A 13,394-nucleotide genomic window follows, 5' to 3' on the forward strand; every position below is an offset into this window, starting at 1 on the left:
GATGTAATGACTGGTAGATTTCTTCACTAAATAGTCGCTGAACGTAAAAGAGATGATGCCATTTTAGATTTGGTATGGTGAGTAGTGAGGACCTCATAGAAGGTTGTAGGGGACAACCTTGTTCAAGTGATCATGAGCTAATTCAGTTTAAACTAAATGGAAGGATAAACAAAAATAGATCTGCAAGTGGGGTCCCTGATTTCAAAAGGGCAAACTTTAAAAAAAAAAAATTAAGGGAATTAATTAGGGAAATGGACTGGATTGAAGAATTCCAGGATCTGAATGTGGGAGAGACTTGGGATTACTTTGTCAATGTTGCAGAAACCATCCGAAGCCTGCATCCCAAGCAAGGGGAAAAAAATCCATAGGGAAGGGTTGCAGACCAATCTGGATGAACAAGCATCTCAACAGTAATTAAGAGAAAGCAGACAGCCTATAAGGAAGGAAAGATAGGATGGATCAGCAAGGAAAGATACCTCTTGGAAGTCAGAAAATGTAGACAAAAAGTGAGAGTTGCCAAAAACCAGGCAGAACTGGGCCTTGCAAAGGAGATTAAAACCAATAGTGAAAGGTTATATAGCCATATAAATAAAAATAAAACAAGGAAAGAAGAAGTGGGACCACTAAGCACTGAGGATGGGGTGGAGATTAAAGATAATCTGGGCATGGCCCAACATAAAACAAATATTAAACAAATATGTTGCCTCCATTTTTAATAAGGCTAATGAGGATTTTGGGACTAGTGGCAGCATGGCTAATGAAAATGAGGATATGGAAGTAGAAATTACCACATCTGAGGTGGAAGTCAAACTCAAACAGCTTAATGGGACTAAATCAGGGGGGCCCATATAATCTCCATAGAGGAACTGGCATATGAAATTGCAAGCCCAATAGCAAGGATTTTTAATGAATCTGTAAACTTGGGGGTCATACCCTATGACTGGAGAATTGTTAATATGGTACCTGTTCAGAAAGGAAAAAAGTGATCCAGGAAACTACAGGCCTGTTGTTTTGACCTCAACTGTATGCAAGGTCTGGGAACAAATTTTTGAAGGAACAGTAGTTAAGGACATAGAGGTGAATGGTAATTGGGATAAAATACAACATAGTTTTACAAAAGATAGATCATGCCAGACCAACCTGATCTCCTTCTTTGAGAAAATAACTGATATTTTTAGACAAAGAAAATGCAGTAGATTTCATCTTCCTCGATTTCAGTAAGGCATTTGGTACAGTTTCATATGGGGAATTATTAAATTGGAGAAGATGGGGATTAATATGAGAATTGAAAGATGAATAAGGAACTGGTTAAAGGGGAGACTACAACAGGTCATACTGAAAGGTGAACTGTCAGGCTGGAGGGAGGTTAATAGTGGAGTTCCTCAGAGATCCGTCTTGGGACCTATTGTACTTAATGTTTTTATTAATAATCTTGGCACAAAAAGTGGGAGTGTGCTAATAAAATTTGAAGATGACACAAATTTGGGAGATATTGCCAATACGGAGGAGGACCATAGAAGATCTGGATGACCTTGAAAAGTGGAGCAATAGAAAAGGGATGAAATTTACTAGTGCAAGGTCATGCATTTAGGGACGAATAACAAGAATTTGTTGCTATAAGCTGGGACTTATCAATTGGAAGCAACAGAAGAGGAGAAAGACATGGGTATATTGGTTGATCACAGAATGACTTTGAGCTATCAATGTGATGTGGCCGCAAAAAAGACTATTGCAGTCCTAGGATGCATCAGGTGAGGTATTTCCAGTAGAGAAAGAAAAGTGTTAGTACCATTATTAAAGGCACTGGTGAGACCTTGCCTGGAATACTGTGTTCAGTTCTGGTTTCTCATGTTTAAGAAAGATAAATTCAAACAGGAACAGGTGCAGAAAAGAACTGCTAGGATGATCCAAGGAATAGAAAACCTACCTTATGAGAGGAGATTGACTTCTTTAGTCTAACCAAAAAAGGCTGAGGGGGGAGATAAGATTTCTCTCTATAAATACAGAGATGATAAATACCAGGGTGGAGAGGAGTTATTTAAATTAAGCGCCAATGTGGACACTGGAACAAATGGATAGAAACTGGCCATCAACAAGTTTAGGCTTGAAATCAGACAAAGGTTTCTAATCATCAGAGGACTGACATTCTGGAACAGCCTTCCAAGGGGAGAAGTGGGGGCAAAAAACCTAACTGGCTTTAAGACTGAGCTTGATAAGTTTATGGAGAGGATGGTTTGATGAGACTGCCTAAAATGGCATGTAGCCAATCTGCGGCTGCTAGCAACAAATATTTCCAATGGCCAGTGACGGGACACTAGATGTGGAGCGCCCTGAGTTACTACAAATAATTCTTTCCTAGGCGTCTGGCTGCTGGGTCTTGCTCACATGCTCGGTGGAACTGATTGCTGTATTTGGGGATGGGAAGGAATTTTCTCCCAGGTCAGACAGGCAGAGATCCTGGGGAGGTTCCCCTTCCTCTGCGGCACGGGTAACTTGTAGGTTTAAACTAGTGTCTCAGTAACTTGAAGTCTTTAAATCATGATTTGAGGACTTCAGTAACTCAGCCAGAGGTTAGGGGTCTGTCACAGGAGTGGGGAGTTTATGTGGCCTGTAATGTGCAGGAGATCAAACTAGATGATCATGATGGTCCCTTCTGACCTTAAAGTCTATGAGTCTACGATTGGGGATTCTCTCCTGAGAAGCAGCGATTCTGAAAAAGATTTGGGTGTCATGGTGGATAGTCAGCTGAACATGAGCTCCCACTGAGAAGCTGTGGCCGAAAGAGCTAATGTGATCCTGGGATGCATAACCAGGGGAATCTCAAGTACGAGTAGAGAGGTTATTTTACCTCTGTATTAGGCAGTGGTGCGACTGCTGCTGGAATCCTGGATGTTGATAAATTGGAGAGAGTTCAGAGGAGAGCCATGAGAATGATTGATAAGCTCGAAAGCTTGTCTCTGTCACCTACAGAAGTTGGTCCAATAAAAGGTATTACCTCACCCAACTTGTGTCTATGAAGGATTAGAAAACATTCTTTATAGTGATAGACTAAGGGAGCTTAATCTATTTAGCTAAACAAAGAGAAGGTTAAAGAGTGACTTAATTAGCCTGTAAGGACCCACATGGGGAACAAATGTATGATGACAAGTTTCAGAGTAGCAGCCGTGTTAGTCTGTATTCGCAAAAAGAAAAGGAGTACTTGTGGCACCTTAGAGACTAACAAATTTATTTGAGCATAAGCTTTCGTGAGCTACAGCTCACTTCACTCTAGCAGAGACAGGCGTAACACAATCCAATGGCTGGACATTGAAGTTAGACAAAGTCAAATTTCCAAAAAGGTGTAAATTTTTAATTGTGCGAGTACTTAACCATTGAAATAATTTTACCAAGGGTTCTGATGGATTCTCCATCACTGATTTTTTTAAAATCAAAACTGGATGTTTTTCTAAAAGAACTGCTGTAGGAATTATTTTGGGGAAGTTCTCTGGCCTGTGTTATGCAGGAGGTCAGACTAGATCAGTGGTGGGCAACCTGTGGGTCGCATGCGGCTCATCAGGGTAATCTGATTGCGGGCCACAAGACATTTTGCTGACATTGTCCTTCCACGGGCACGGCCCCCCGTAGCTTCCAATAGTCGCGGTTCGCCATTCCTAGTCAATGGGAGCTGCGGGAAGCGGCAGGCCGCAGGGACGTGCTGGCCACCGCTTCCTGCAGCTCCCATTGGCCAAGAATGCCAAACCACGGCCACTGGGAGCTGCGGACAGTCAACGTCAGCAAAATGTCTTCCCGGCCCACAATCAAATTACCCTAATGGGCCGCAGGTTGCCCACCATTGGACTAGATGATCACGATCCTTCTGGCCTTGGTCTACGCATCAATGAACAGATGGGCATTACAGCATGCCCAGAAAATGAAAAGATTCAGGGTATGTCGAACCAAGCAGGTGGGAAGCAGTGAATTCAAAAGTTGAAGGCCCTTCATGAAGGATGTCCTATCAGCAACTCTCATATGCTAAGGTTGCTACATTCGAATGCCCCACTGATATCAACTGAGGCAATAGTAAAACATCTGACCTCCATTGTTCATGTTGGAGATACATGCTAGGTTGTTTGGGTTACATAAAAGGTCTCCTCCTCTCCAAACAAGTCTGCCAGTTCTAATGCCAGGAGGCTGGTCCCGTACTTGTTTAAATTGAGACAGTCTCCTTTCATTATGAGGCATTCCAATTCTCTATGAATCCTTAATCCCCTCCCAGTCCTCTTCTGCACCATCACCTTTGTGGACCATATGCTGTCCGGGGCCCCTCCCCCACACTGTACTTCTGATCTTTTTCCTACCCCTTACTGTCCTCTTGTTTGCCTGGTATTGCTGACCTGTACATATTCTTGTGTATTCTAGTCCCGGGAGGAGAGGAAGGTAGAAGCCATCATGCACATGTTTGAAAACTTGGAGAAGAGAAAGAGAAGACGAGAGCAGCCATCAGATCGGAGCAGCACAGATGCTGAATTCATCATTAACCCTGAGGCTTCTGAGTTGGAGGAGGTGAAAATGGAGACTCCTGAAACTGAAGACAGCAGTTCAGCTTTAAGTGGGGCTGCTCCAAGCACTCCTAACAGCATCAGCAATGTTGGGGTGAACACGCGGAGGTCCACACAGACAGTAGTAAGTTGGAGGTAGGGCTGTTGCATAGCTTATACCAAGGCAAGTTCAACACAGCCCCTTTGGTGCCTTGCAAGGGTTAATACCTAATGGCCAAGGGTCTGGATCTTTTAGTGCACTGATGTGCTCTGCAGCTGGCTGCTTACACTGGAGCCATGGAGAAAGGTATTTGCACCGTTTCAGTTAACAAGTCCATGCTGGATCTGAATTCCCATTGCCAAATGTCCCATGGTTGTGGGGCAGGTCATTGTCTGGGACTGAATCAGTGTTATCAGTGCTCAGGAATGGCAACAGTTACTTTCAGACACGGGGTGAGTCTCATGCTGCTGCTCTCTGATATGTGTCTTGTTGAAGCTGAGACCGCTCCTGAGTGTGCCAGTTGGTCCCTTTTCCAAACTCCAGAGTGGAGATGCAAAGGGGAGAAAAAACAATAAACTGAGGCACAAACATGTCCAGCCCTTCAAGAGGATTCACAAAGCCATTCCCAGCCCTACCCTCTCAGAGCCTGGCGTTAATGGGGTGTAGTCTAACAAAGCTAGCTAGATAGTGCCAGAAAATAACTGTCATTCCTAATTCCCATGTGCAGAATAAAGGAGAAGAGGGGAGAACCTTAGAAATTCTCAGACTGATGATGTGGTTTGCATTGTAGGATGCAATTTCAGAAAAGACGATCACTAAACCAGCTCAAGCCAAACCCTCCAGGCCCCGACCCAAAAGCCGTTTTTCTCGATATCGGACCAGTTCAGCACAAAGGTTGAGACGGCAGAAGCAGGCCGTTTCCCAGCAGACCGAGCTCTCCCAGGCTGTCCCAGAGGAGGGAAGCAGCATCAGCTCAGTAACTGCCGCAGATGTCAGCAGCATAGAGGGTCCAGGAGAAAGTAGACAATTGATGGGGTCTGACCCAGCTGTGGTGCTGGCTGCAGGATCCCAGTCTAACCGAGCCATAGTAAAGTACCCCAAAACTAAAAAGGTAAGTGGTGTGAGAGTCTTCATCAAATGTGGGAGGGGGTGGGCTCTGCCAGGCCCATAGGGAGTCTCTGGAAGACTTGCAGTGAATCTGATGCACAGTGCTAATATAGTTCTCCAGTGTGTTTCCTTCAGGACACTGCTGCTGTCTGTGATAAGATATATCAGGTGCCTCCCCCCTGTGCATTTCCTGCAGAACATAACTGAGCTCTTGGTGTGGTGGTGTCTTGGGCAGTACACCCTTACATACTATGTTTTATTGCTTTAATTCTTCTCCTGTTCCTGCTGTATTTGTAATTGTTTTCTTCTTCAGTATCTAGTTACAGAATGGCTGAATGACAAGGCAGAAAAGCAGGAATGCCCCATTGAGTGTCCTTTACGTATTACCACAGACCCCACTGTTTTGGCAACAACCCTCAACATGTTGCCAGGTCTTATCCACTCCCCACTGATTTGTACCACACCCAAACACTACATCCGCTTTGGCTCGCCTTTCATCCCTGAGAGACGTCGAAGGCCTCTTCAGCTGGATGGGATATACAGCTCCTGTAAAAAGGTATGTCTGCTCATTTCCTCTTCTGTCAAGGCTTCAATACCCACGTTATATTATCATCAGCGCACTCTTGTAAAGGCTCGTCATGTCAAGCTTGTCGCTATGCAGTCACAATGAGTTAGCTCTGTCCAGCGTATTTCTGCATACTCTAAAGTAGTGTTTCTCAACAACTAGTCTGTGGCAGCTTCTTTTCCAGTCCCTGAGATTTCCCCGACACAGTTTAGAAAGGCAGCAATCCATTCCCTGGAATCAAAAAGGTTGAGAAACACTGCTGTAGAGTAAGAGGTTAGTGGAGCAGAGGGTGAGGACATGGTGTGTTAGTGCATGTTCTCAGATTCCTTGTGGACCGTTCTCAGAGCTCACGGAAAAATGAAATAGTAACAAGAAGGAGATTGGAGTCTGAGTCTGAATGTGCCAAAGTGCCCCTTGGAGTGGGTGTGCCAGGGCTGTACAGGAGGCACAGAAAGAAACCATTCTTCTCGTGTCTACATGCATTGAGGAATTGCCCAGGGAGAAGTTCAAGGGTTAGAGAGCCTGGTGTGTTCAGCCCCTGAGCAGAACTCTCCTGTCCCCTCTGAGATCCAGCGCACTAGAGCCTGGGCTCTCCTGTGCCTAGCAGGCTGCACCAGAGCCAAGGGAGAGAAATGGGCTCATACTCTTGCCGAGTTGGACTCGGAAGCAGCCAGCCTTGGGTGAGATCCGGGCAGGGAGCCTAGTTCGGCTCCCTACCTCCTTTCTTGAGTGAGGGGCCAGCCTAGCTGAAAGGCTGAGATCATCCTCTGAAACTCAGTCCTGCCTCTCCCAGTGTGGTGATGGGGATGGGGATGACTGAGCAGCTCCAGGGGCAATCACATGATGTGGGATTTTTCATCTTCCAATGTTGCTGCAGTTCCTAACCTGATAGAGAGGTCAGTATTCTGTATGATGGATTCCACTGATTTAATGAGACTGTAAGAACTGGATTTGGTCACAAGGTGTTCCTGACTCCACTACCTGGATTAGCTGGTTGGACAGGATTGCAAGAGTGAATCCCTGCATTTCTTATGAACTGGTCCTAGTCAGTGTAAGTTAACAGTTAACCTTGAGGCCTCTCCTGTTTATGGTTCTACGGAGAGTGGTTCTGTCACTTTTGATTATGTATGTCGGGGTAGCCAAACCATGGCTTGCAAGCTGCATGTGGCTTTTACAGTTGAAGTGCAGCTCGCAGAGCCCCCTTGTGTGTCCCATTTTTCCCCCCCATTCTCCACCCACCAGACTGGAGGGGGGAGCTCGGAACCTCTACCTTGCAGTGGAGATGGGGCTTCAGCCCGAGCTTGGGGCTTCAGCAGAAGCAGGGCTGAAGCCCCGGCAGGCACTTCCCGTGGGGCTGAAGCCCAGAGCCCCAGCAGGTGTGCCCCGGCTCTCGAACTTCTGAAGATTGTTGTGTGCGGCTCGAAAGGTCAGTAAGTTTGGCCACCCCTGATATATGTGAACCTATAACACTGTCATCCAACCATATCTGCCCTGTCCTGCTGCTTGGCTGAAATTTACAATGAATCCAGCCAGATAAAATGAAGATACGGTGTTGTAAGCAGTGGTCTGGGGGAGTTTATGATATTTGTTTGTAGTAGTGTTGTAGCCATGTTGGGGTTCCAGGATATGAGACACACATGGTATGTGAAGTAGTATCTTGTATTGGACCAACTTATGTTGGTGGAAGGGACAAGCTTTTGAGCTTCACAGAGCTCTTACTCAGGTCTGTAGAAGGTAACCAGAGTGTCCAAGCTAAATACAAGGTGGGGCAGATTACTAAGCATAAAGGGCTCATACATGCTGTAGGAGACCACTTAAAATGAAGTGGCAATTAAGGGTTAGCAGGCAGTGAGGTGTGTTACAAATTGTTCTAATGAGCCGTAAAACCAGGTTTCTAAGTGTTACGATTTTTGTGTCATTTTTGTTCCCAGGTTGAATGTAAAATGGTAAGTTCTTCTAGGCATCAGATGGGGCATTGTTACCTCTGAAATGTTTTGTAGCTGAGCTCTTCTCTGTCTAGATTCTGGCCTCACCATGCTGAGCCAAGCCTTTGTGGGTTCTGTATTGTGTTACTGTACTGCAGTTTATTTAGTTTATTTATTGAAAACTATGTGTAGGCTTTAGCTTTTACAGAAGGTGGTAGCATAACTGCTCAAGGGTCTTCTTGCATCAGAGATGTACTTCATGTGAGCTGCTATATCTGCTGATTGTCCAGCAAGCATGATTCAAGGCTTTTTAAATTGTTTAAAGTGAGCATGGAATGTGTAAGTTTCACCATTTGGATTGTTGAAGGAAAGATGCCCCTGTAGCTTGCTGATCTGGAAGTCCGCTAGATCCGGGTTCTTTTTCTAGTTTTTCCAGACTTGGTGAGTGACCTTGGTCAGGTCCTGCTCTGTGCCTCAGTTTACCCATCTGTAAAATAGGATTACCTCCATAAAGGGGGTGATATGAGGCATAGGTTGATAAAGTGCTGTGAGATCTTCAAAGGGACTATATAAACAAACATCAAATTCAGTGCTAATGTGATAAAAACAAGGCCACTGCACTTCATTGTCTGTTTCTGAAATCATTGGTGTTATCTTTAATTAGGGTGTTTCTCTCCCTTTCTTCTCGGGTTTAGTTTCACTGTCACTTTACTGTCACACCAGTGTGGTCCTTAGCACTTTTTGGCTTCTCTCCCCAGCTTCTTACATTACTTCAAATAACTGGAATCAGTTGGAAGAGATCTTGTGCTGTCAAAGGTCACTTGCTGCAGAATTTAGTGTTCCCATACAGCTGCATTGCAGCAGGTGGGGAAGCCAGTAAATTTGGCAGGTGAGGTGATGTAGATTGGCTCTTCTCCACGTATCCATGGGGAATCATCTCTTATTCTATGCTCTCCCCTGCTATGATTTTTTCATATCTTTTCCCCCCACCAGTTCTGTCCCCTGAGGAGGGTCCACTTTGATTTTTCTCCTCCTGGCTAGTCCCTCTTAAATTGTAGCTCCCACACTATCAGGTTTGCATGTTCGTTGCTGCTCTTTGACAGCAAACACACTCCTGGGAGAATTACACTTGAGTCAACTTGTCACTTCCTTGCCCTATGTGGTAGGGTAGAAACTCTCCTTGGTTCTGATGTGTATACCAGAACAAGTGGAGTGGGGATCAGAGTGCTTCCCCGCCTGTGCATGAAGCTGGGCTTTGTGCAGTAGGCATATTCTCTGGGCAAGTTCTGAATAACCATACTTTCCTAGATTGCTTTAAAAACCTCTGCTTAGAGTTCCCTAGCTTCCTAATCTCTGAGTTTGGGAAGTCTGTGTTCTAATGAGGTTGTACCCTTAGATTATTGATACAGATTTATTACCCTTAGCACCTGTCTCATCTAGAGCACCAATTCAGAACCATTCATAGTAGCCTTTGGGCCCAGCTCTAACAATTCTATCATACCAATTTTTTTGGCTGGGAGCATGTGATGCAGAGCTCTACAGGCGTTTGCCCTGCTGTACAAATGTTTAGGAGTTCTTGAGTATACCCTGCACATGTACATGTAAAGCACAGGGGGGACTGCACGTTGATGTAGTCTAGTTCTGTTGCAGCGTTGGATGAAACAAGCCCTGGAAGAAGGGATGACTCAGACCTCATCTACTCCACAAGAGAACAGAACTCAATGTCTATACCAAAGTAACCAGAGCAGCAGCTCTTCTAGCATCTGCAAGGACAATGCAGGTATGTATCCAGAACCCTCAAGTGCGGTGCTGGGGTGCCTGGTGTATGCATTTATAGAAGGGTATGGGCCATTAAGGGGTACTGACATACAGGATGAGACACAGGCTTTGTAAACATGCATTGTTGCATGTTGGTACAAGTTTGTGGCAGGTGGGGATGTAGTTTTACTACCCATCCCAATTTCCATAGGCTCATCCTAGCCTGAGGCATCCCAACTCCTTTGCTGTGACAGTGTGGTGATACTGCATCTCACAGCACTCTCACCAGAGTTGTATGATAGAGTTTGTTCTGCAGGACAAAGGTAAACAGCGCCATGCCTTAGAGTGTGACAGCTGGCTATTTAAATGTATGCTGAGAGAATTAACAAGGGTCACCAGGTAAATAGGTAATAGGCACAGGCTTAAAAAACAGCTACTCAAAAACATTGGCTTTTAATCTGTGAGAAAAGCAGTAGCCGAGTTGTGAAATAGTTAATTTGCATCTGTCTTTACAGAGGAAGAGGGTGGAGATCTGCCCAAGTCAGGGATCAGTTTTCCAAGGACGACAGACGAGGAGCTAGACAGTGTACAGATAACAACAGAATTGGTTATTAAAAGGTTAGATGCACTTAAAGTGAACAAAACACTAGGTCTGGATACTATGCATCCCTGAGCAAAACCTGAAGAAAGTGAGCAAAGAAACTAGAAAATTTCTAAAAGACACTTTTAAAAATAGAGAGAATTTAGGATAGGTTCCTGAGGTGTGGAAAGGGGCAAACAGCATCACTTTACAAAGGTCATGATACAATGAAACCAAGAGCTGCTTGTTTCTAGAATTTCCCTGATTGATGTTAAACTCTTGCATAAAGGACCTGGCAGTTAGTTCCTAGGAAGCCCAGTTGGCAGATGGCTTTGCCAAGGTGGATTCAGGCAGCAAAGCATGTGTGTGTAACAGCAGGGGACCAGGGAGGGTCCCACTGCCGAGAAAGGGGGAAATCAGGGATCAGCAGAGAGTTGGTCTAAACAACAGACAGGATTCTACACCCCCCACAAATGGCTCATGGCAAAGCGCAGGAGCAGGAGGAGAAACAGGGGAACTGGCTAGAAAAGTGTGGGAGCACGAGACAAAGGGGGCTCTTAGTAGGAGACTCACCCAGCTCCAGAATGGCTGAGTGGAGCATTCAGGGTGGTTCTAGGACCTCTACACATAATGGAACTGCATTGGATGTGAGGGGATTGAAAACAAGCTCTCTGGGTTCACTAACCTTGAGGCACTGCAAATAATGATGCAGGGAGATTCCAAAGGGATGCCAGAGTTTCAAGGACTGGACAGCAGTGGGGAAATGGAGACCAGTGTAAAATCATGACCTGGGAAACAAGGACTCAGTCTAGGGAATATGAGCTAACTGGACCAACCACAGAGCACCCAGGTCTTGAGAAGCTCCCAAGATGATTGTGAGGAAGCAGCAAACCTGGCAGCTTGGTAAAAAGGCAAATGAAATACTAGGCATAAAGGCAGAATCCCAGACTAAGTGCTCTTGTTAGTCTCTGTCTGTGAGTGCTGGGTACCATCTGACAGGAAGGAGATTACTGCCCTATGGAGATCTTGGGTCTGAAGAAAGGATGAGTCAAATTTCTTCTGCTTGGAACAGAGGAGACTTGCCTCTTTGGGGGCCTTTAGAGCTGTGAAAGAGGTCAAAATTAATTCATAAACACTTGGGTCAAAGAACAAGTAGTGAAGAAGCTAGGGATAAACAGGTCAGGAAAAGCATCTGGGAAAAGATGATGGGGAAGGCAGCTGCAGCACGGAGGGGTTCCAGAGGGGTCCAGGTAAACTAAAGCTCAGTAGTAGGAGAGAGCACGGCTGAGGGTGAGGAGGCAATTTGGGCTAGGCACACTGATGTGGAAGGGGAATAATGGTATTGAGGCAACTGGAACCCTACCCTTGCACCCTTCACAGAGGAGCTGGGGGCACTGTGTGATAATACTACATGGTAGTGATCTGGAAATGTCACATTGTTTTTTTTTCTCTCTAGTGTACAGCTCAGATTTCCTGCCTTAGCAAATTATTTTCTGTATCTCAAAATAGGTTGTGCTCTTCACAGAAAACCAGGCAGAGGCTAGCCATTGCCCCAGCGAGCTTACAAGTAATTGAAAAGTGCAGTACCATGCACTTAAGAGGGTAGGGCTGGGAATGATCATTTCCGGGGGTTGTGTTTATGCAAACTCTAGAGACATTGTGGAGCTCAGCTGGTGAGAATTGTGCTGTGCTGTGGTTTATCCATAGCAGTCATAGAGTGAATTTCTCTTGTTTTTGTCACATCTTTGTGCCAGGAAATGTAATCTCTCTCTCCTGTTTCAGTCCTGTCCTGACACTGCTCCCCGCACCTGACCATGTTGTTCCCCACGTGTCATTTATTATAACAGAGTTGTTTTGTTACCTTTGTTACGTGTTTCCACATTCCTTTGGGATGAGAAGGATTTTCATTGGTATTGGGATCTTCTCATTTTTTAGGAGCCTTTAAGGGGATGCAGTTATGGCTGAGCATTCATGGGGCTCTGGCTGGGAGGGAGACTGTTCAAGGATTGGCTTTAATAATGGTGCATTATGATTCTCAGTTCAGTTGTGTTCATGTTTCACAGACTTGCTGAGCCCCCTGAAGAAGTGGAAATCTCGCTACCTGATGGAACAGAATGTTACCAAGTTACTGAGGCCACTATCTCCCGTCACACCTCCACCTCCTGGCTCGATGAGCCCGCAACTCACCACACCCTGCTCATCTCTGCCAGGAGAGGAGGAAAGTCGCAATGGTTATGGCATGATGTTCTCACCAATTCCTTCTCTGGCTGCTAGTCGCTGCAATACTCCACTACAGTTTGAGGTAAATTAGGATAGAAGTCTGGGGGCTCCAAAAGGGGAGAGACTAGAAGAGGTGCATTGGGGGCAGTCTGCTTTCAAACACATGGCTAGGTTCCAGAGCAAGACCCCAAGTGTCTCACACAGGGGCAGTTATTACCTCTATCCTCTGTGGCACCCTTGGCTGTAGCAACTCTGTCGCTCCCCAAAGCCATCAGTGATGTGGTAGCTCCTGCTCCCTCTGTTACATGTCATACTGCACTGCCGTGCAGCAACCCTCTTGCTCTCCCGGGGTACCAGTCAGCATAGCCGCCATTCCCTTTCTGGCTGTACGCGACACACAAGCTCACTTTTGCTTGCACCGCTCCCGCTGCTGCAGCGCAGCAATCCCCTCACCTACTGAGACAGCACATTCCCCCATGCCCTTTCTCTCCCAGTGCCGCAAACCCCATGCTCTCAAGCGTGTCAGACATACCACAACCCCTGCTCCCTTTCTCTTACGCAGCAGTCCCCAAAGGCTTGAGGGACAGACATTTCAGATCCCAGAACTGCGAGGGCTAACAGCTCCCTCCACCCAGTGTTTAATGTCCCAGGTGTACTGATTCTTATTGTGCTCCCATTATATGTATTTGCCTTTGATTTTGTGTTTCGGAAGCATTTAAAG

General features: G+C 45.7%; 1 protein-coding gene across 15 annotated transcripts in view; it reads left to right on the forward strand.

Annotated features, from left to right (window-relative positions):
* The window catches only part of SETD5 (SET domain containing 5), a 164,723-nt gene that overhangs the window by 103,949 nt on the left and 47,380 nt on the right, over positions 1-13,394 (forward strand). For 13 of the 15 annotated variants that reach the window (XR_006283001.1, XR_006283002.1, XR_006283003.1 and 10 more), the window contains 5 exons: positions 4,399-4,662; positions 5,309-5,629; positions 5,939-6,181; positions 9,766-9,895; positions 12,517-12,755. Coding sequence is in view for 11 of the 15 variants with exons in the window: in XM_043519857.1 (XP_043375792.1) it covers positions 4,399-4,662; positions 5,309-5,629; positions 5,939-6,181; positions 9,766-9,895; positions 12,517-12,755 (1,197 nt within the window). In the remaining 4 variants the exon portion in view is untranslated. Of the gene's footprint in view, positions 1-4,398; positions 4,663-5,308; positions 5,630-5,938; positions 6,182-9,765; positions 9,896-10,388; positions 10,492-12,516; positions 12,756-13,394 lie in introns of all 15 variants that reach the window. The other 2 variants (XM_043519862.1, XM_043519861.1) reach the window with 1 other exon arrangement.

Source organism: Dermochelys coriacea, chromosome 7 (genome assembly GCF_009764565.3).
Source record: "Dermochelys coriacea isolate rDerCor1 chromosome 7, rDerCor1.pri.v4, whole genome shotgun sequence".
Classification (NCBI taxonomy): domain Eukaryota; kingdom Metazoa; phylum Chordata; order Testudines; family Dermochelyidae; genus Dermochelys; species Dermochelys coriacea.